This window comes from Momordica charantia (genome assembly GCF_013281855.1).
Source record: "Momordica charantia cultivar OHB3-1 chromosome 9 unlocalized genomic scaffold, Mcharantia_2.0 BLBB01000009.1, whole genome shotgun sequence".
NCBI classification, from domain to species: Eukaryota; Viridiplantae; Streptophyta; class Magnoliopsida; order Cucurbitales; family Cucurbitaceae; genus Momordica; species Momordica charantia.
This window is the reverse complement of record NW_028275167.1, coordinates 4,711,203-4,731,791: the sequence shown is the minus strand read 5'-3', so window position 1 is coordinate 4,731,791 and position 20,589 is coordinate 4,711,203. Positions and strand designations below refer to the sequence as shown.

General features: G+C 29.2%; 1 protein-coding gene across 1 annotated transcript; it reads left to right on the top strand.

Moving 5' to 3' along the window:
* The first annotated feature begins 16,947 nt into the window (after positions 1 to 16,947).
* Positions 16,948 to 20,529, top strand: LOC111019794 (gibberellin 2-beta-dioxygenase 2). Its single transcript, XM_022296257.2, has 3 exons — positions 16,948 to 17,425; positions 18,416 to 18,788; positions 19,478 to 20,529. Exons 1-3 carry the CDS (start codon positions 17,052 to 17,054, stop codon positions 19,724 to 19,726), a joined length of 996 nt encoding a protein of 331 aa, XP_022151949.1. The 5' UTR covers positions 16,948 to 17,051; the 3' UTR covers positions 19,727 to 20,529.
* The last annotated feature ends 60 nt before the right edge of the window (positions 20,530 to 20,589 follow it).

Genomic DNA, 20,589 nt, shown 5'->3' with positions numbered 1-20,589 from the left:
AAGAACATAATTGGAGATGCGGGGGATCGAACCCCGTGCCTCTGCTCTACCATTTGAGCTACATCCCCATTTTGATATCATTTACCAGATATCTAATATTAATCAACATAACTTCAAAATTTTCATTACTATCGAGTAAAAGACAAGTTTCTATTCACTTTTTTTAGATCTTAATTACTACTAAGCTATATTAGTGAGTTTTTTCAACTTGTTGACACATTATATATCCATAGATTCAATTGACATTTCTATAATATCTCAAAAAATCGATAAAATATAGAAGTATCACTAATGTAGATATAATATTAATATTAAAATATCTTGACTTATTTTTTAATTTAATTTTTTTAACAAGTTTTTTGTTTTTACAATAATTTTTCTATCTTCAAAATCTACCTTTTTCTCTCTCTCTCTTGTTTTAATTTACAATCAATGAAGAATGTCAAGTAAAATTGGATAGTTATGATAGACAATCACTTTGATTTTATATAATTTTATATTATGTGATAGGTTAGATTAGGATGTGTTTAATTTATATTAACGTGGATCTAGTTGAGATAATTTAATGCATTTACTCATTTATACAACAAATTACAATCAACTTTTGAAGTTTAGTTAGAGTTGACCTGATCCCATCACTCCTATCACTCCCATTGACATCAAAAAGTACGGAAAGGATAACTCAACTACTATCCGCACTCGATTTATCAATAGAAATTAAGCATATAATAACAATATATTTATTTTCTTGTCCTTCCAATTTTAAATTTTACATTTGTCGTCTAATAATATATAAAAACTTCCAAACATAATATTTATCATTAATTAACTCTATAACCAAGGATTTGACAAGTGTAATCAATATGTTGAGTGACATGAAGACATGATCATTCATGTTCTTGACAAATTAGTTTTTCTTAATTATTTCATTAATCAAACATGTCTATGAGTTGACTTTGCTATCCATTATATAAATCAAATCTTCATCATCTCATTTAGTGTAGAAATGGTAGCTCTAATGAAATCTTTAATAATAATTAATAAATAATTAATTATGTCTCTTGAACGAAAAGTTAGAGGATTTGAACTCAGAAAAGAAAGGTTGGAACCATCTAGACTTTATCGTAAGTTTGTCATATATACTTTTTGTACAAATTAAATACATCTAGCACACTACATTTCTAAAACTTAATTATCTAGTATGAATTTAATTAGGATCCAAATTAAATATACTACTAAATTATACTTTTCATATTTAATACTTTCACTTCTCGAAATTCTTCCAATTTTGGAGGTCGATAGACTACTTTTATTGAGCATTGGGGTTGCAATACAATCTCTACAACGTCTCTTTGTACTAGAATCTCGTTTTGTTCGATCAAAGTTGTCCTAGTTTTCTTCAATTGTTCTTTCACTATCTATACGACGTAAGAGACGTCGAGATAAATTGGTCATAATCATTGCGAGTAATACTCCTAGCCCATGTTAATTATGAAGGGAACGAACTAGCTGAAGCTTCAGTGAATCTAACAGAAACCTCTCTTAGGAGATTGATTAGTCCTCTTTCAATAAGTCGATCTCTCACTTTTGCCACTTGTATAAGTTCTAACTAATGAACACTTTTAACTCTTTAAGGTTAAATCCCTATTTTAGTTGGATCTGACATATAACCTTTAATCACTAGTAAATGGTGTAATCTCAATGAGAAAGCTAAAAAGCTAAAACGAAATTAGTAAGTCCACGCTAATGAACAGTAAAATCAATGCATATATATCTAAATTAAAGAAATTAAAAGTTAATTTCTTATTTAGATTAATATTATGGACAAGTGACAAAGTCGGTAGACGAGTTAGCAAAAGTATACCAGGACTAAAATAAAACTTTTAAAATTATAGGGAATAAATTCACACAAATCTCATACATTTTACTTTAGGGAAGAATTTTCAAGTATATTAAATTATGTTGTACATTTTCATATACTTTATATTGTTTAAATTTCACTATGCATTTATGATGTGAACCAAGGAAGCACCATTGTCATGCCTCAAGGACCCATAACGAGATCAAGAGCCAAGAAGCTACAACAAGCTTTACTTTCTCATGTTCAATACTTGGTGAGCTCAGCTAGGGATGATCAAGAGAGAGATGAAACTTTTCAAGTCAATGTCTTCCAAGTAGAGCTTAAAGGAGGCGTTGCATTAAATGAACTCTAAGTTCATTTAAAGGAGCTGAAGTTGAAGTGGAGTTTAACTCAAGTTGCATTCAATAAAGCCAAGTTCAATTCAAGGAACTCAAGTTGCATTAAATAAACTTAAGTGCATCTCAAGCTTCATTTATTGCAAGTTATCCATCAATTAATGGAACTACACTTCAAACTACTTCAAGTGAAACTTCATTTATAATTGGGAGGTTACAAAGACTTTGAAGGGTGACCAAGACTTCAATTCTCGGATTTAAACCTCTTTTTATTATATTTTCAGTTTTAAACATTTCATTTATGTGTTTTAAGTTACATTTTAGCTAGTGGATGTTATGGCCATCATGTAATTGGGAGTTACAACCTTTCAAATGCCTTTAGGTTACTTTTAGGGTTGTTTTGGAGGCTATAAATAGCCTAGCTTGTTTTCTTTGAAAGACGGATTTTGATGATTGAATGAAGTTGCTATTTTGCTTCAAAAAGCCTAGAGCTTGTTTTTCTTTGCAATTCTTGAGTGTTAGATTTGCATGCTAGAATCATTCAAGTAGTCTTGATCAAGCTATTTGTGGAGTGGTTCGAATCTTGAGTTTAGAAACAAGTTTTCTCTACTCTTGATATTGATCCTCAAGGTAAATCCATTCTAACTTCTTCCTTGGGTTGACATCATCTCGATTTGGGGGTTTTAGCATTTGTGATCTAGGGGTTTGCATAACCATAAGGGTTCTTAGATCCAATTGGCTATTGTTTTCTTATCAATTTAACTTGTACCTAAGGTTCGAAATGTCAATGTTGATGGAAATGTCGAGAGGTCTTGATTTACGAACATGTCGATGGACATGAGATATTGGTGGAAATTTTTTTAAATTAGTAAATAATACTTTAATTGTACCTTAATTAGCTTATAACTAATCACTTCTAACCCATCATATCTAACCATATAATAATATACTTATAAAAATATCGTCACGATGAAAATGTTGAAATAAAATCATGTATACATATATGAAAATTATTTAGTAAATTAAAGTTTAATGTTGTTTTTTTATTAATAATTTCTAACTCAATTAGTTACCTAATTGAATAAAATATGTGAAATATAGATATGTATAAAGTATGAAATAATTTTTAAAAATTAAATTTAGTTTAAAATTTAAATGTTTAATAATAATTAGTTAAATTGATTTTCTTTTATTAGTTTGTTTTAAGATTTGGTCAGTTAAATTTAATTTAAAATGCGTTTTTCTTTTTAATCAATTACTTGAAGATTTTGTTAGATTTTTTAGTTAAATTTAATTAATTTTTTTAAAATCGATTATATGTTCCTTTAAGATTTTATTAGATTTTTTTTCTAGTTAAATCTAGTTTAACGTTTGTTTTTTTTTATTTTTTGAATCAAAAGATTAGAATTAAATTTTTCTAAAATTTAAATGGTTAATAATAATTAGTTAAATTTATTTTAATTACTTGTTGTGTTTTAAGATTTCCTCGGTTAAATTTAATTAATTTTTTTTCTTTTAAATCAATTACTTTAAGATTTTGTTAGGATTTTTAGTTAAATTTAATTTAAATTAAGTTTTTTATAAATGGATGATTTATAATCTATTTCTTTAAGATTTTGTTAGATTTTTATAGTTAAATTTAATTTGACGTTTGTTTTTTTTTCTTTTTTGAACCAAGATGATAAGAATTTAACTTTAATTTCTTTAAAAGAAAAATAGAAAATGTCCTGTCGTATACTTTTTTAGTATTATTTTCGACTTTTCTGTTTGTTCTTCTATATGCTTTGAATTTAGACAAAACTGAAAACACGTTTCGAATAGAAATCTTTTTTTTTTAAGGTTTGGATTCAAAATTTTCGATATAGATTTTTTCTTTAAAAACAACATATCTTCCTCTAAGTCTCAACTAACTAGAAGGCCACGGTGATTTCTCAATCGTTTAAGGATTCAATGAAAGAAAAAATCAACATTTGGTCGATATCTCCTTGACATTTGGTCGACATGTCGATGACATTTGGAGAAAAACGATTTTCTCTCCTCATGTCGATGTCGAGACCGTCGACATGTCGACGTATCGAGCGAAATTTCGAACCTTGCTTGTGCCTTTATGAAAATAAACATAAAAATAAGTAATACATATGAAAAGAAAAAAAAAAGCAGTTACTCAAACATTCAATATTAATTAACATAAACAAAAGCCACCCCTTGGACACATCCCATTGGATGAAATTAACATTTCAAACAGTAGAAAGTTTTCTATTACCCTTTTATGTGGAATATGAAAGAGAGTAAGAAAAATATTCTCAAACAATAATAAGGAATTGACAAATTTCCCCCTCTTTGCTTTCTTTCACCTTTCAAAAGCACTATAATTTGTCACACACATAGATCAAAAACTAGCCCCTATCCTCTAACCATCAACTAATTTCTAAGATTTTTCAGTAGCGTGGCAGAGCAAAAAAGGAATGATTTTGAGTATTTTTAATTATTTCGGGTGCGTTTGGTTGGTCTAGTATTCCATGTTTTTAGTGTTTTCGGATATATGTTTGATAGTAGATTTGAAAATTTAATCTCAATTTAAAAAATTGTTCAGAGTATTTAGTAATATATTTGTAGATTAGTAGTAATTGTCAACTAAATATTTTTACAATATTATATAATTTATAATAGTTTGTATTTTACATTTTTTTTTATTTTTAACAAAAATAAATTGAGTTTATAAGATGAAATAGTGTATTTATTAAAGTTTTTATTTTTTAGCGTAGTGATGCATTTTAAAGTTTCAAATTCAAAATAGAAAAATAAAAATATAAAAGATGTTGTTATCAAAACTTAGAAAATTGGGGTTTCTAACCCCATTATATACTTCATTTGGATTTTTGACCCCTTTTTAAAAAAATCGATTTTTGACCCCTTTTTAAAAAAACCTAATCTGTGACCCTTTTTCACTTTTGTCTTGGTAAAATTACCAAAATATCCTTGTTTAATTTAAGTAAAATTATCCACCAATCCCTTCCCTCAACAGCTACCATTGTTTTTTAATTTTGAATCTAATATGGATTAATTTAGGAATCAATTACTTAGCAAACGAATCCACACAAAAAAAATCTATAGAAAAAAGATTTGCATGATCTAAGAATAAATGCATAACATTTGTTCGGATTTAATTAAAAAAAAAATTAAGATTTCATAAATATCGGGACAAAATTGCATTAAATATTTTTTCTTAAAAGTTAGATTTTTTAGGGTTGTAATTAATTATTGTGTGAGATTCGTGGAGGGAATAAAGATGGGAAAGAGATTTGTGAGGAGAGATGGTTGATTTTGAAACATGAGGGTATTACAGTAATTTCACATTTAAAAATTATGTAATTATTAATAAATAAGAAAGAACAAGGTCACCTCAAAATGATGTAACCCCAAATCAGTTTTTTAAACAAATCTGCCAAACACATGTTGACGCATGCCAAACTTGTCCTTAAGATTTTAAGATTTTCTCTCAATCTTTTCCTCCTAAATTTTTTAACTGTAAATATTATATACATAAAAACTATAATGTAAAATTTTGTCCCATTCTTTTGAAAATGTTTTACTCTACCCTTGTTTGCATGGTTGAGAATGGGTGCTGCATCATCATGTCCTTCTAATAAAAAAAGATCAAACACAAATTATTAATGTCAGAAGGGGTTATTGGCGTCATTTCCAATATTTCTTCCATGTCTTAGCTAGCTTGGATGTATGAAGAATCTTAGGTTTTTGTTGGGAGATCCCAAATCTTGATGCTGTCATTTCATGTATATTCAACTGTATATGGAGTTTTAAGGCTAAATTATTTGGTTCCTTTTAAACCAAAAGTAGAATAGTTTTCAAATAGGGTAGTTTCTTTATTTATGGTTTGGTGGTTGTCTCGTTTCTTTTTTGGACAGTTCATGACAAAATGAAATTATCTTTGCGGCCTCATTTCAGCCTTGGCAAGATAACTTCAACAGGTCGATAGTCATGAATAATTCGAGATACGATTAGATGAACTAATTTCTCTCATTACTGATTTGTCTTATGCCTCAATTCACCATCGTAATAATAGACATTGAAAGCGGAGTAGAAATCAAAGCAGTCGTAGATAGTACAACCATACATAAGAATGAATAAAAAACACAGGCATTAAAAAGTTTAACAAATTTCGAACTTAATTAAAATAAAGTGATAGTCGCAAAATATAAATGAAAACTCTTTAGTTGTTTAGTGGCATTTAATTATCACTTAGCACATCTAATCACAATGTTGACAATTGAAAGGACTTGTTGAAAGTATGCATATTTATGATGATTCCAACCTCTTAAGTGAAAGACAAACTTTATATCCCAAAAAGTGTGTACAGTTTTAAGGAAATTTACACCTACCTAGCAGTCTCCATTGCTATTATTAGAAATTTGAAGTTTTGGCCAATTTTTCCAGTTTGTGTTCCCAAAAGCATTATAATTATGATGGAACATTAAAAAAAAAAAGGCTTTGAAGAATCCCAACTGTCCAAAAAGACATAAGATAATCTTATTATCGCGAAAATTATCTCGGGTACATGGTATTGAATATTTAGAGAGAAAGAAACGACGACTTCATCATCAATAATAGTAGTCGGAGTAAAGTTTTCCAAAGACGTTGACAAGCTACTTTTATGATCACTAAACTAATAGTTTATGGATAAAACACCACTAACGAGCAAGAAAGACTTCCAATCCCAATATAGAATAAAGATGACCTAAAAGCATCTTTTAATTTTCTAGTATTAGGCTTAGACTTAAGATTGAATAGTTCGTTGTAGTTTAATACTACATATTGTTGAGACCACCATATAGGATGAGACCTTTTAGGTAGCGACGTGCATACATTTCTCAACCCGTAAGAAAGTCGAAGCTCACCGTGTTTCCATTCAACATCCGAAAACTTCCCCCACACATGAACAAAGTCTAAAATAAAAACTCTTTTAATGCTCCTACATATTGCTTGCATCAATAAGTAGTACAATATAATGTTGTGAGACAGTTAGTTTCATACTCCAAAACCGACCACCTGATCAATTTGCCTTTTAAACCTACCAATGAACGCTTTATCGAACTTTACACTTTATTGTCAACATGGTCTTAATGAGAATATCATCTTTTTATTAAGGATCTTATATTGATAAGATAAGGAACCTAACACGGGTTTATAATAGACATGAGCTACTCATCTCCTTACCAATGTCAATAATTAGTTTTAAAATGGAACCCATGAATATTAACATGATATCAGAACCTAACAAGCTCAAACGAACATTCGGTCTAAAAATAGAGATCCGACCTAGATTGATGCTCGAAAAGAGCCATAATCTTGAATATTTTTACTCAATATATGACATATGAGTTGATTGAAAACCTTAGGGTAGGTGTTTATAGTGAAATGATGTTGAATAAGAGAGAGACCACAGAAGTTGGGAAAAAGTTTGTGCTCAAAATTGAAGAGGGGTGGTACCTAGGAAAAAGAGTTTTTTTTTTCCCTAAATTTAAAGGTGGGTCTTTTCAAAAGGGCATAATAATATGTGTAAGAAATTGATATTCTCAGGCCCCCACTTTCAATCTAAAGCTGTTCCATGGCTGAACTACATCTGGATATTGTGGAGTGGACAGCCATGTTCTTCAATTATTGTCGTCGGTGAAACCCTAATTTACCCTAAATATGATTCACAAACTCGCCCAAAACACCTTAAATTATAAACTTAAGTCTCCAATTGGGTATTTAAGTTTTAAACTTTAGAGAAAATTTTAATGACGGTCCTTACGAGGATAATGGTATGATATTATCCGATTTGAGCATAATACTCATGATTTTAATTTACCTTTGGAATCACACAAAAAGTCTCATACCAATAGAGATGTTGTGTCTAACGTATACATATATATATATATCTATGATTTTCTCTTTCTCTAATCAATGCGGAATTTTGTCTGCGCTCCTTACAAATCCAACAACACCGATGCTAGGTTTTTTGTAGAGGTAAAGTTTAGGTTAAGAGAAGAAAGCATACATGACACTAAGTACTTGCCTAGTTAGAGATCGACATCAACAAGAGGGATTATGAGATCATATAAGTAAAATTAAGAAATGTTAATGAAACAATGACGAGAATTAGTATTTTAACAAACTACTTTTTTTAATATCGTGCTATATCAACATACCTAGTTACCAAAGAAAGGTTAAATAAGAAACATATATATATAGTCTAAAATTGTCAAAATTTTTTGAAGTTTAATGGGAACTAAATAAACATAATTATTTTGAAATGAACTAAAATAAGATTGATTTGATCCAAAAACCAGATTTGTCCACCTAACTGACATGTCGGCTGGATGTTTTTAAGGCTAATCCAACTTTGCTAATAGTGCCCAACTTTAATCACACAGTGACATTGTCTGTCTTATATTTTAACATTATTTTGCAACCTCGGGCTTTACAGCTATCTTTTCGTGTTCAACATAGGATGGAGTGAAATTCCATCTTCTAATTAATCTTTTTTATTATCAAATTAAGTTGGTTTAGATTGACAAGTTTGGATATAAAAACTCATAGAGAAAATTCTAATCTTTTAAAAAAATTAAGGTCATGTTTACTTATCAAGAATCGAAATGAGAATGAATCGGAATACAAATTAATTGGAATGAAATCAATAATTTTATTCCTTTAACGTTGTTTACGAGAAATTTTCTGGAATTGGAATATAAGAATTCTTTTGATATTGTTTACTAACGATAATTGAAATCAGAATCAGATATACAACAATTACTAGTATACCATTTTTTTCTTTCTAGTTAATTATAAATACATTATTGATCTAATTTTTTTTATAATTATAATAACAATCAATTTTAATTTGTTTTATTACTATATGATTGATAGTAAATATTTTTTGTTATAACAATTTATTTAATATTTAAAATAAAATTACATCAACTAAAATATTTTTTATTAGAATTTAATATAAAATATTATTAAATTTTATTATTCGAATATTCAATAACAATAAATTCTATTTTAAAAATCTATTAATATTAATTAATAATAACAAAATTAAAAAATTAAAATTAAATATAAATTTATAATATTTTATAATAAAATCATACCAACCATTAAAAATTTTATAAATTTTGATTAGAAGAAAAAATATTAGTAGTAGAAATGAAAAAGAAATAAATTAAAAAGTTATGAGTCTCATTAGATACGTGGGACTCACGGAATATTAAATGTGTGTGACCACGAAATAAAGAATGAGAATGAGATTGATTAGAATGTAGGAGAAAAATGAGATTGCCCTAATTTTTAGGGGATGAGAATCCCAAATTTGAGGTAAGCCCCCACAATTTAATTCCATACCTACAACTTATTAAAACGGGAAATGAAAAAATTCCAGACGGAGTTCATGATAATGCTGGTTCAAAATTTTATTTTTTTATGTCAAAACAAAATATTAGAAATGGTGCAAAGAGTTCGAGAGTTTTTACTTTTGCGGATGAGATAAAATAAAATCTTTCATATCGAGTTCTTACTTGTTTTTTTTTTTTTTTAATATAGTATACCTTTTATTTATGAAAAAAAAATAGTGAATTCACATATTATTACTAGATTTTTGAAATAGAAACTAAAATCAAAATTGTTTAAGATTTTATAGAATGTGACTTCTAGGTTTAGATAAGCACTACCAGCAAAGTAGGAGGAACCTTTTTAAATTTGTGGGTTTTGGATATTTTCTTACAATTGGTAAAGGATTTCCATTGATTTGCTATGTAGGCTATAGAAAATTGCAATTACAAATTGAAAAATAGAAGTTTCTATGGGTGTCTTTTCATTTTTGGTCCTCTCCCTTAAGCCTACCTTATTTACCAATATAGGAATATATCCCTTTTGTGGATTTCCTACTTCCAACTCGATTACGGGTAAAAGTCTAATGAAATGTTATCGATGTCACTCTAAAATAAGATTAATTTGAGCATTCTTTCTGCATTTTTGCTACCTAAAATGACCCATGAAAGTAACATATTCAAGCCGTTAAAATAAAACGTCATGCCTCTTGAGATTGTCATGTCCCATTGAATATTTGTGGTCCCTTTACACTCAAGCTAATGACATCAGATAAAGCTTTAATGATAATACATTGACCATATATAATAAAGTATTTAAGAGTATATATAAGGATTATATAAATTTGACATGGTGATAAAGGGTGAAAAAATATAATTTATAATTCAGTAACTATCACTGAGTCGATACATAGTTATATATAAACAAACATGTATGTTGGGAAAGTAAATTAAATCGCATGAATAATTGTCAATTGTACTACCCTCTAGTACAAATTATGGGGATTGATATTGTTCTTCCCTTTTCTTATTGTTATATTAGATTCAATTTGCTATTCTTTTTGAAACTTACCAAAACTATTCTTCTTGGCTTTGGTATTTGTTTTTTTTTTCCTTTCAAATTTGAAGGGGAAAAAACAATATTTTTGATGGCTAGGGAATTGAATTTTGATGGGAAATCTTGGGATCTTAGATTTGATCATGATCTTAGGCTCCCTTTTGTTGGATCTTTTCTTTAGCTAAACTACACTATAGAGAGTGTCATTGAGAGAGAATATATATATATATATATATATATATATATTTTTTTTTTTTTTCATTTTTAGTACACATAGCCTTAAAAGTAAGTCTAAGAGAGTACTATGAAAAGGAAAATGATGAGAGGAAGAAAAATTGAGAGGTTGTGGTATCACAAATTAAATAAATTTGTTATAAAGTATGCACCTAGATTGCTTTTTAAGCTACAACATAATATATAGCTAATCACAAGATGACATTTTTTAGCTACTTTGGTGGTTAGCCTACAACAATAGCTAGTCACAAGATGACATTTTTTAGCTACTTTGATAAAATAATTTATGATCAAATTAAATACGATGTATTTAGCTTATTTTTTTAGTACGATATGGTTGGAAAGTTTTAACTCGTGATCTCTTGATCAGAGATAGGTGTTAATTAATATCGAACTAAGTTCATGTTAGCAATGTATTTAGCTCAATGGTAAGGAAGAAATTGAGAAAAATCAATAGAGGGGAAAATTGGGGAGGAAAGCATGATCTTTGTTATGAAATTGAAATTGGTTGATTTAATTCCAAAACCTTTTCCCTTCTTATTCTTCTTATTCTTTATTTTTTTTTTATTATGGTTTAATTTTATTGGTCTTCGAGCTTTAAGCTTTGTTTCATTTTAGTTCCTAAAAATGTTTATCTTAGTTCTTGACTTTTTTAAAAATATTTATTTTGGTCCTTGACCTTTCATAATATTTATTTTAGTCCATTACTGGATCTCAATTTATGTTATTTGAATACATGTTCACATTATCACATTAGTACACATCTTCAAAGTCATGTTATTAGTTAGTTAAATTCAAAATAAAAATAAGGACAAAGAATGTAACTGTTTAATTAAGGGATTAAACATATTCAAAATAAAAGTCATGTTATACCAAACCGAGCATTGTTCAAGTGGTTAAGACATATATTTTTGTATTAAAAAAATACATATTTTAAAAGTCTAGAGACAAAAATAAAATAATTGTGAAAATTTTCGAGTAAAAATGAGATTCACACCTTCTTTCAGATTCTATGGCCGGGTGTATTTGTTTTGTATATATATAAATCAATTGGGGAGTAACAATTATTATTGTTAACCTTTGAGGCAAAAAAAAAAATTATTATTATTATTATTTTAATAGAGAACTTCAATAAAGCAATTATTATTATTATTATTATTATTATGGCAAAAAGCTTAATTAATTAGGGTAACATGTCAATTGGCATATCGAGAGGTGTGGAGCATCCTAAGAGCTCCACGTGGCAAGACATATGAGATTAAGGACCCACATAATTTTTGTCAATATTTTATTTATTTGTTTATTTTTAAGAAAAAGTCAATATTTTAAATTGAAAGGAAAATGGATGTCTCATTTTCTTTGTAATTTATCTCTACATATTTATATGCTTTGTCTTCTCTTTAATGTTTGGTAATGGTGTTGGCCGGCCTTCTTTATTTTTTTACTTTTAGAAAAAGATATATAATTATTTAATATTAGTAGCAATAATTGTTCTAATTAATTTAATTGAGAGGCACTTTTTCTTATTAATGATGTAATTCTGTTTAATTATTTTATTAAATCAGCACATACAACTCCGTCTTTGAGTAAAATTGAATCGAGTAGTTATGATTCGATTCTCTTCGAGATTAATTAGAGAAAAAATTATTTTAATTTTTAGATTAGATGGAACTTTCGTTAGATTGAAAATTCAAATTTGTGGATATCATATGTTTAGATTTTCGTGTGAAGAATACATAATTAAAATGGATTTGAGAGATCCCTATTTACAAATTAAACTTGGATGTTTGATTATCATTGAAATGAGATATCTTTCATGAACATGTAGACACTTCAAAAAAAAATGTTGTGGTATAGAAGAATCGTGATAAAGATGAAAGCATTTTTAAATAATTGACGATATGGATCAAGACTCTTGAAAGGTAGAGTCTCTCGTGAACTTGGAGGAGTTTAGCGAGTTTACAATAACTTTTTTTTGGAATGATGCAAATTTAAAAGTACTTTTTAGTCAATTAAAAATATTTTTTTAATCTTTAACCACATATTGAAAAAGTAGTTTAAAAATCCTAAATATACGTCAAAAATATTTTCAGAGGAAGTACTTTATATGATGCTTCTTCTAGTCTAAATGTCTTTAATTATACGTGCTTCACTTAAAATCACATTTTTCTAAAAAATCATCTCAAACTCGTTATAATTGAGATACGCATCAAAACATCTCATTCCAACATTCGTGAATATAATTCACACGTATCGTTAAAAAAAAACTAGTTTTATTTTAATTAAATATAATATCGAATGGATCAACGAAACGTGTCCATACATATAAAAATCAATCCTCAATTATTCTATCACCCATGTAAACAAACTAATTATCATAAATTATTTTTATAAACTAAAATGAAAGTGACCAACTTACAATTATGAATTTGGGTAAGCAAATAATCTAATCTAATTAAAAAGTGTTGGCAGGTTGTTTTTTTTTTCTTTTGCTTTTCTTTTAAGAAAGATTCTAAGACAGCATTTGAACAACAAAAAACAACCTTTATTTTTTGCGATATCCGAGGAGGGATTGGGAAAAGAAAAGACCGAAAGTCAATAAATTTAAATTAGAAAAATGTAATGTTGTTTAATTACATAATTAATTAAAATTAAGGTGAAAAGGGGAAACAATTGCTGTCCATTCCACGTTGGAACTCCATATTCACTTTGACTTCTTACTGTTCATTGTCCCTAAAGTAGGTAACCAAACCCATTATATAATAACATACACTAATTCACCCTCACGTTTCTTTAATTTAAAGTTTCGGATGGTTGGACTATGTTTACTTATCAAGAATTGAAATGAGAATGAATCAAAATGAAAATTAATCGGAGTCAAATCAATAGAAATGAGAATATATTATTCTTTTAATGTTGTTTATCAGAAATTTTATGGAATTGAAACTAGAATTCCTCTCATATTGTTTACTAAATCTGTCTGGAATCAGAATCGGGATCAGAAATATAATATATTTTTTTCTAACTAATTACACATATATTAATGAACTAATTTTTTAAAATTAAAATAGTAATCTCAATATTTTAAAGTATTGGAAAACCCTTCGTTACAAATTTCATTATAACAGTAACTCTTAGAACATTAGAAGCAAAACTGAACCAAATTCTTAGATTACAGGCAAATTTCGAACCAAATAAATTATTCAAAATACTTATAACATATGAAAGATTCTCTTAAAAAGGTGTGATAAAAAACTTTTGAAACGTTAGGGGCAAAATTGAAACCGAACTCGGGGCATTTCTTTTTTCTTTTTTTAATAAATTTGGTGGATAAATAAGAGAAAAAGGAAGGAAGTAGGAAGGGGAGGTGGAGGTGCACGTGGAAGAGAGTCAAAAGGAGAGAAAAAGTCAAACATTAGGGGCAACGTGGAGGAGACTTTCGGAACAAAATTATTAAACTAACAATAATAATAAATTAAATTAAATTAATAATCACAAAACCCACACGGTTTTCCTGACAGGAAAAAATCCAAAGCACAGCCCGACAAACAGCCGCGACCAGGTTGTCCAAAACCTTACTAAAGAATATTAATTTTGATGACAAATTCGTCAATTTTTGTTCACTTTTTTTTTTTTCGCTATGCTACTTATATCTTTCAATAAATTGATATTGTTACAGGTGGAATTAGAGTGTCTTCCACGTGACTTCTCGTTCGAAAACAAGTGTTCGAACTTTAGTTAGGACACAAGTGCTCGGGCTTTAGTTAGGACAGGAAAAGTCTAACTCAATATCAACTTGAAAAATACAGATACCACCTATGTAAAAATTATTGAACACCGGAGTACGAAATGCCAGAATGATGGGACAACCATTTTCCTAAAATTCTAATATAAAAGTGGGATCTCCTCACATATGCAATTCCTAGCAACTTAAACTAAGCTCATTTGACACCAACTCGAACTAAATACTAACTTAAGCTTAAAAGTATATATGCGTGGTCGAGTACTACATTGGTGCAAAATTCTGTTTGCAGATCATCACTTTTGCTTATAGGACAATCATACTTGGAATTAGTAGTCAACCTTTCACCTCGTTCAAAATCCTGTATCGACATATACATATGAACATATAGCTGATATAAACATAATTCAACTGACTAAATTACATTATTTATCTCTCTAAACACATTGTTAGAGGTTTGAGTCATCTCATTTCTTTATTGTATTAGAAAAATTTGAGCATATAAACCCACCCAGCTAAGATACTAGTAATCTTATTTAAAACTCAACTGTATTATAACTTAATTAATTAAGGTGTTAATTTGAACATAACTTTGTGAATATGATATCTATTGTCATCTAAAAAGTCGATGGTTTAATTATCGCATTTACAGTTGTAAACTACAAAGAAAAAAACTCAAGTGGTTAAGACATTGACAGCCTCCCTAAATGTTAAAAAAACACTCGAATCTTCATCCCCATCTCTCGTTCGAATTAAAAAAGAAAAAAAAAATAATCACGTAGATTAGAATCTTTATCTCCATATTTAAATGGACGTAATTGTTATATTGATACGATTTAACTAAAGAACATTATATGAAAATTTTAAAACTACATCGAACAAAATTAATACAACTAGTGTTGCATATATATAACTATCTTAATCAAGACATTTACGTGTAGTCTCTCTTTAAAGTTATACGGGTCGAGATCAACGCATTTTTATTTCAATTGTAACACTTTTTCTGTGAAAATAAAAATAAAAAAGCTTAGTGTTATTATAAAGTTTAATATGTATGTAACATAATATAATTATATCATAAAATAGTTTTCACAATTTACTTGAAATATAGAGCCACCAAAACAAACACACCTCTCTCTATATATAGTTATTTTAAAATCAAAATACTAAAAATCTTATTCTATATTAATGATAAAAGTTGAGACCCTTTGCAAAAAAAAACTAAAAACTTAAAATAAAATTTGAGACAATATTATGATAGATTAAAGAAAAAACTCTTGCCAATTTGGTCAAATAGTGCTCCATCAAAGTTTTGATTTTTCTCATTCAAATTTGGCATGTAGATTTGTTCTTTAGAATTAATATAAATTAACTTGTCAATTTCATAGGAGTATATAAATCCAAAATTTCTAAATATAATAATTTACGTATTCAAATACAAACTTTTCATACATTATTTAAATAATAATGTTGAGGTGTTTACGGGTGAATAGTTATCTTACTGCTGACTATTATTAGGAACTTGACGGTTAATTTTTTTTTTTGAAAAGGGAAAAATCTATTTTCTCGCTTTCCCTTTACATTTTATGTGGTTAGTTCATACCTAGTGATCGGTATATACACGTAAATAACTCTTACCATTTATTCTTATAGCACATATCTTTCTCTCCACTAAACCGGATGTGAGAAAATTTATGCTGCTCTATATCTTTTTTTAAGGGGGAAACAACATTATTACAAATCAAAAAATCAATATTACAAATCAAGCTGATAAAGTATCCAAACACTCAGAAACAAGAAAACCCGTCATTTCCGTAGGCCAATCTTCCATCCATATCCTCGATTCCTTCTGCCTCAAAGCATGTCTCGCAAGCTGATGTGTTGCGCCATTGTCGTCTCTTCGCGAGAAGTTGAAGGTAATTTGTAATAATCGATTCGCAGTATCTCTCTTTGTTGTTGAAATAATCAATCCCGTTTCTAAATGATCGTCCATGTATTAAAAATAATGTGGGGTCCACCATATTAAAAAACTATTTATAAAAATAAAATTATAGTACGGTAAATAAAGAGAGTATGGTACTCGATAGTATTAATTATAATTTTTTTCTGAGTGTAATACTATATTTGCATCCAATAATTAAAATTCAAACCGTACAACCCAACCCATACTAGATAAGCTCGAATTTGTTATAACTCTCAAAGTAAACATACCCTTAATATTCCCCAAATTCTTGTCTCAAGTTGTCCTTTAATTAATTGAATTACAATCACCATTACTATTATTTAAACAGAACCAGAAAAAAAAAAAAAACTCTCTCTAGGTCTTGTATAAATAAGAGATTTCTCCCCATTGGAACATGGATACAACTCTAAACCATAACCCTTTGATTATCATCTTCAAACCATAGCCTTATTGTTCTTGAAAGTTGAAACCATGCCTTGTCCCACAGCCATGAGAACCAAGAAGGCCAAAGCTGTCGGAATTCCGACCATAGATCTCTCCGAAAGCAGGGCAAGAACATCCAAGGCCATTGTAGAGGCCTGCGAGGAGTTTGGATTCTTCAAGCTTGTCAACCATGGAGTTTCTGATCAAGCCATTGCCGGACTTGAACGGCAGGGCTTCGATTTCTTCGCCAAGCCGGCCCCGGAGAAGCGCCGCGCTGGCCCTGCCGACCCCTTCGGCTACGGCTGCAAAACCATCGGCCCCAATGGCGACACCGGCGAGCTCGAGTACCTTCTTCTTCGCTCCGACCCGGCCGCCATTGCCGAAACCTCCCTCTCCATCTCTAGCGACCCTCCTTCTTTCAGGTACGTATACATGGATTAAAAATTTTAGAGAGAAATTAAAAGTTAAAAGAGAAACTATATATCTGGTATTATATATATATTTTTTGAATTTACCACAAATTAAGGGGAAAATCAATCCCTCCCTTTTCCGACTTCACCCCATTTCATAGGACTCATGTCAAAGTTTGGAAGCTTATTAGAATATTTCGAGAGAGTCAATAAATATAATTTCGAGAGTTCAATTTCGAGAGAGACAATATTGTTTTAGTTAACCAATATCAAAATTTTGTTTCTTATTTTCTGTTTTTTTTTGTTTTTGTTTTTGAGTGAAACCACTTGGCTCTAAAAGCTGCAAAGATTCATCTTTTTTATATCAAAACGACATTGTCCTTTAAGGAAAAAGGACAATATTTTATCTTATGATAAAATATAGTACATTGGGTCGTTATTGACAGGAAAATAATTAAGTATATGTCATATTATTAACAAATATTAATATATAGCATATATATAATAAGGGGAAGGGACAACTATATTACTCTAACTATGATGTAATTTACTAGTTAATATTTTTATATTCGTGAAAAGTTTAGTCTCAACATTTTGTTTTTAATCATAAGTTTCTTAAAAAAAGAAAAATATTATTGCCAAGTGTAGTCAGATTTTGGAAAACGCCAAAGATTAGACTAGCTTATAATTTCTTTTCCCAAAGTCCTCTTTCAAGAATTATAATATAATATATAATCTCGTAGTTTCGAACATTTATATTATATATCTTTAGAAATCATCGTTTCAGGTCAACAATTTCATCTTTTAATTTTATTTCTTTTAAATGTCGATAAAATATCGACAAATATTTATATAAATAAGTTAAAGGTATCTTTATCCCCTAAGTTATGCTCGGATTGACATCAAATTAAATCTTTCGGTTCATAAAAATATCAATTGACATTTTAGCCCATAAATAAGAACTATGCATTAATTTTGGTGTTTTTTATTTTTTGGTTGTAGCTATGCTGTAAATGAGTACATTAAAAGTGTGAAAGAATTGGCATGTGAGATTCTTGATCTGGTGGGTGAGGGTCTATGGTTACCCAACAAGTCCATCATCAGTGGCTTAATCAGAGACGTCCAAAGTGATTCAGTTCTGAGGATCAATCACTACCCTGCAGTCAAGCATACAGAAGATTGGGAACTCTCATCAAAATCTCACCCTTCAAACAATACCAGGATTGGATTTGGGGAGCATTCTGACCCTCAGATCTTGACCATCTTGCGATCCAACGACGTTGGTGGCCTCCAAATCTCCTTGCCCGGTGGGTTGTGGGTCCCCGTTTGCCCCGACCCCTCCGCGTTCTACGTCTTGATTGGTGATGCCTTTCAGGTAAATCTAAACCATCCATCTGCTCATTTTATTTCTGATGTCTCATTCAAATATCTTATTAATACGCTCATCCTATAAATTTTGTATGTTGAGATTAATTTAATGGTTGTAGTCTTTAACGTTGATTATTTAGTGAAGTGGTGACGAAAAACTGACATGATACGATGTGGAAGCTGATGTGATACCATTTTAAGTTTTTGTATATGGTCACACATGAAATCACAAAGTACTATATCAGCTTCCACCTATGATATTAACATTAGCTTTTTTGTTACTATTTAACTAAAAAATTAATCTTATCACTAAATCCGACTCCTTAAAATAAAAGTAAAAATACTAATGAATTTTAGTCATTAGCAACAAATTTTTATAAATTGAATTATTCAACGCAAGTACCTATTTTATGTATTAATAAGTGTTTATCACATATAAGTGCTTGAAGTCATATGTATTAGGTCGAATATCGAATTCTATGAAAACATTAAAGAGCAATTATATTTTAGAGAAACTGGGAGCTCTCCTTTTAACTATTATGTAAGAAATGTGCATTTCAATATTGGACATTAGACATATAATAGTTACGAATCGAATCTCTTTAGAAAGGAGATCTTTTGTCTGTCTCATAGAGCCTGTTCTAGTTCTCTTACGAAACTTTCGTATCGAAATTTGTGTTTTTGTTAATAAAACAGGCAATGTCAAATGGAAGATTTGTAAGTGTGAGGCATAGGGCAATGGCAAACAACTCAAACAAGCCAAGAATGTCAATGATGTACTTTGGAGCACCACCATTGAATGCATGGATTGCACCTCTATCAGAGCTGATGCTCCCTCATCACCCGTCTATGTACCAGCCCTTCACGTGGGGCCAATATAAGAAAGCGGCGTATTCTCTTAGATTAGCGGATTCTCGTCTGGATCTCTTCAAAGCTTCAAAATAAACTTAAAAATTTAGACGGAGTTAATGATAATGATACTCATTAGGGTTTATAATAGCAAATATATTCAATTTGGGTTCAAACCCAAATGTTTAGGGATTTAACGGTAGTGACGATTACATGATCTCGAGCAACTCTCTTGAATTTTGTACATAATTTGTGTATTTGGATGTTGTATTTTACCTAATGTATAGTGCAGAAATATCTTGTTATGGTCTAAATCTCATTTTAATCTATATAGTAGTACATATACCATTCATATTCATGTTCAGTGATGCTGGTATTGATTAACAACGATATGGATCATTCAACAATATTAAAGAGTGATTTATGAAGATTATAATGTGAAGAACCTAATGGAGTATATAACTACTACGAGAGTACTAGAAACGTCTCCCTATCTTTGTTACCACCACTATTTTGACGTTAATTTTTTAGCATAGGAACATATTGACATGGGCATGTATTGATGCTATATACTTTGTCGAATATTGGGTGGGCAAATATAAGTCGGTAGATATTTAAATAGAAAAAAGAATTAAAAATTATTATTAATTTTAATTTATTTTGTGTCTTGATTATAATATGCATTTTATTTTGTGGAACGGCCAAAATTGAACTGTAGTGGCGGCAAAATGTATACAAAAAATTAGGTACACCTACAAAAAAAGAGCGACTTGCTACCAAACAATGCCAAAACTAAGCTTTATCTTCTACTAAATAGTTGGTTGGTTAGTTTCCATCAAATATTAATCAATCGATTTATTTCTGATCTTCTCAAGAGAATGAATTAGATGTCTTTGTCGTTGAAATTTTTAGTTACATCAAGTTAAACTTTGAACTTGAATAAAGACTATAGTACTCGT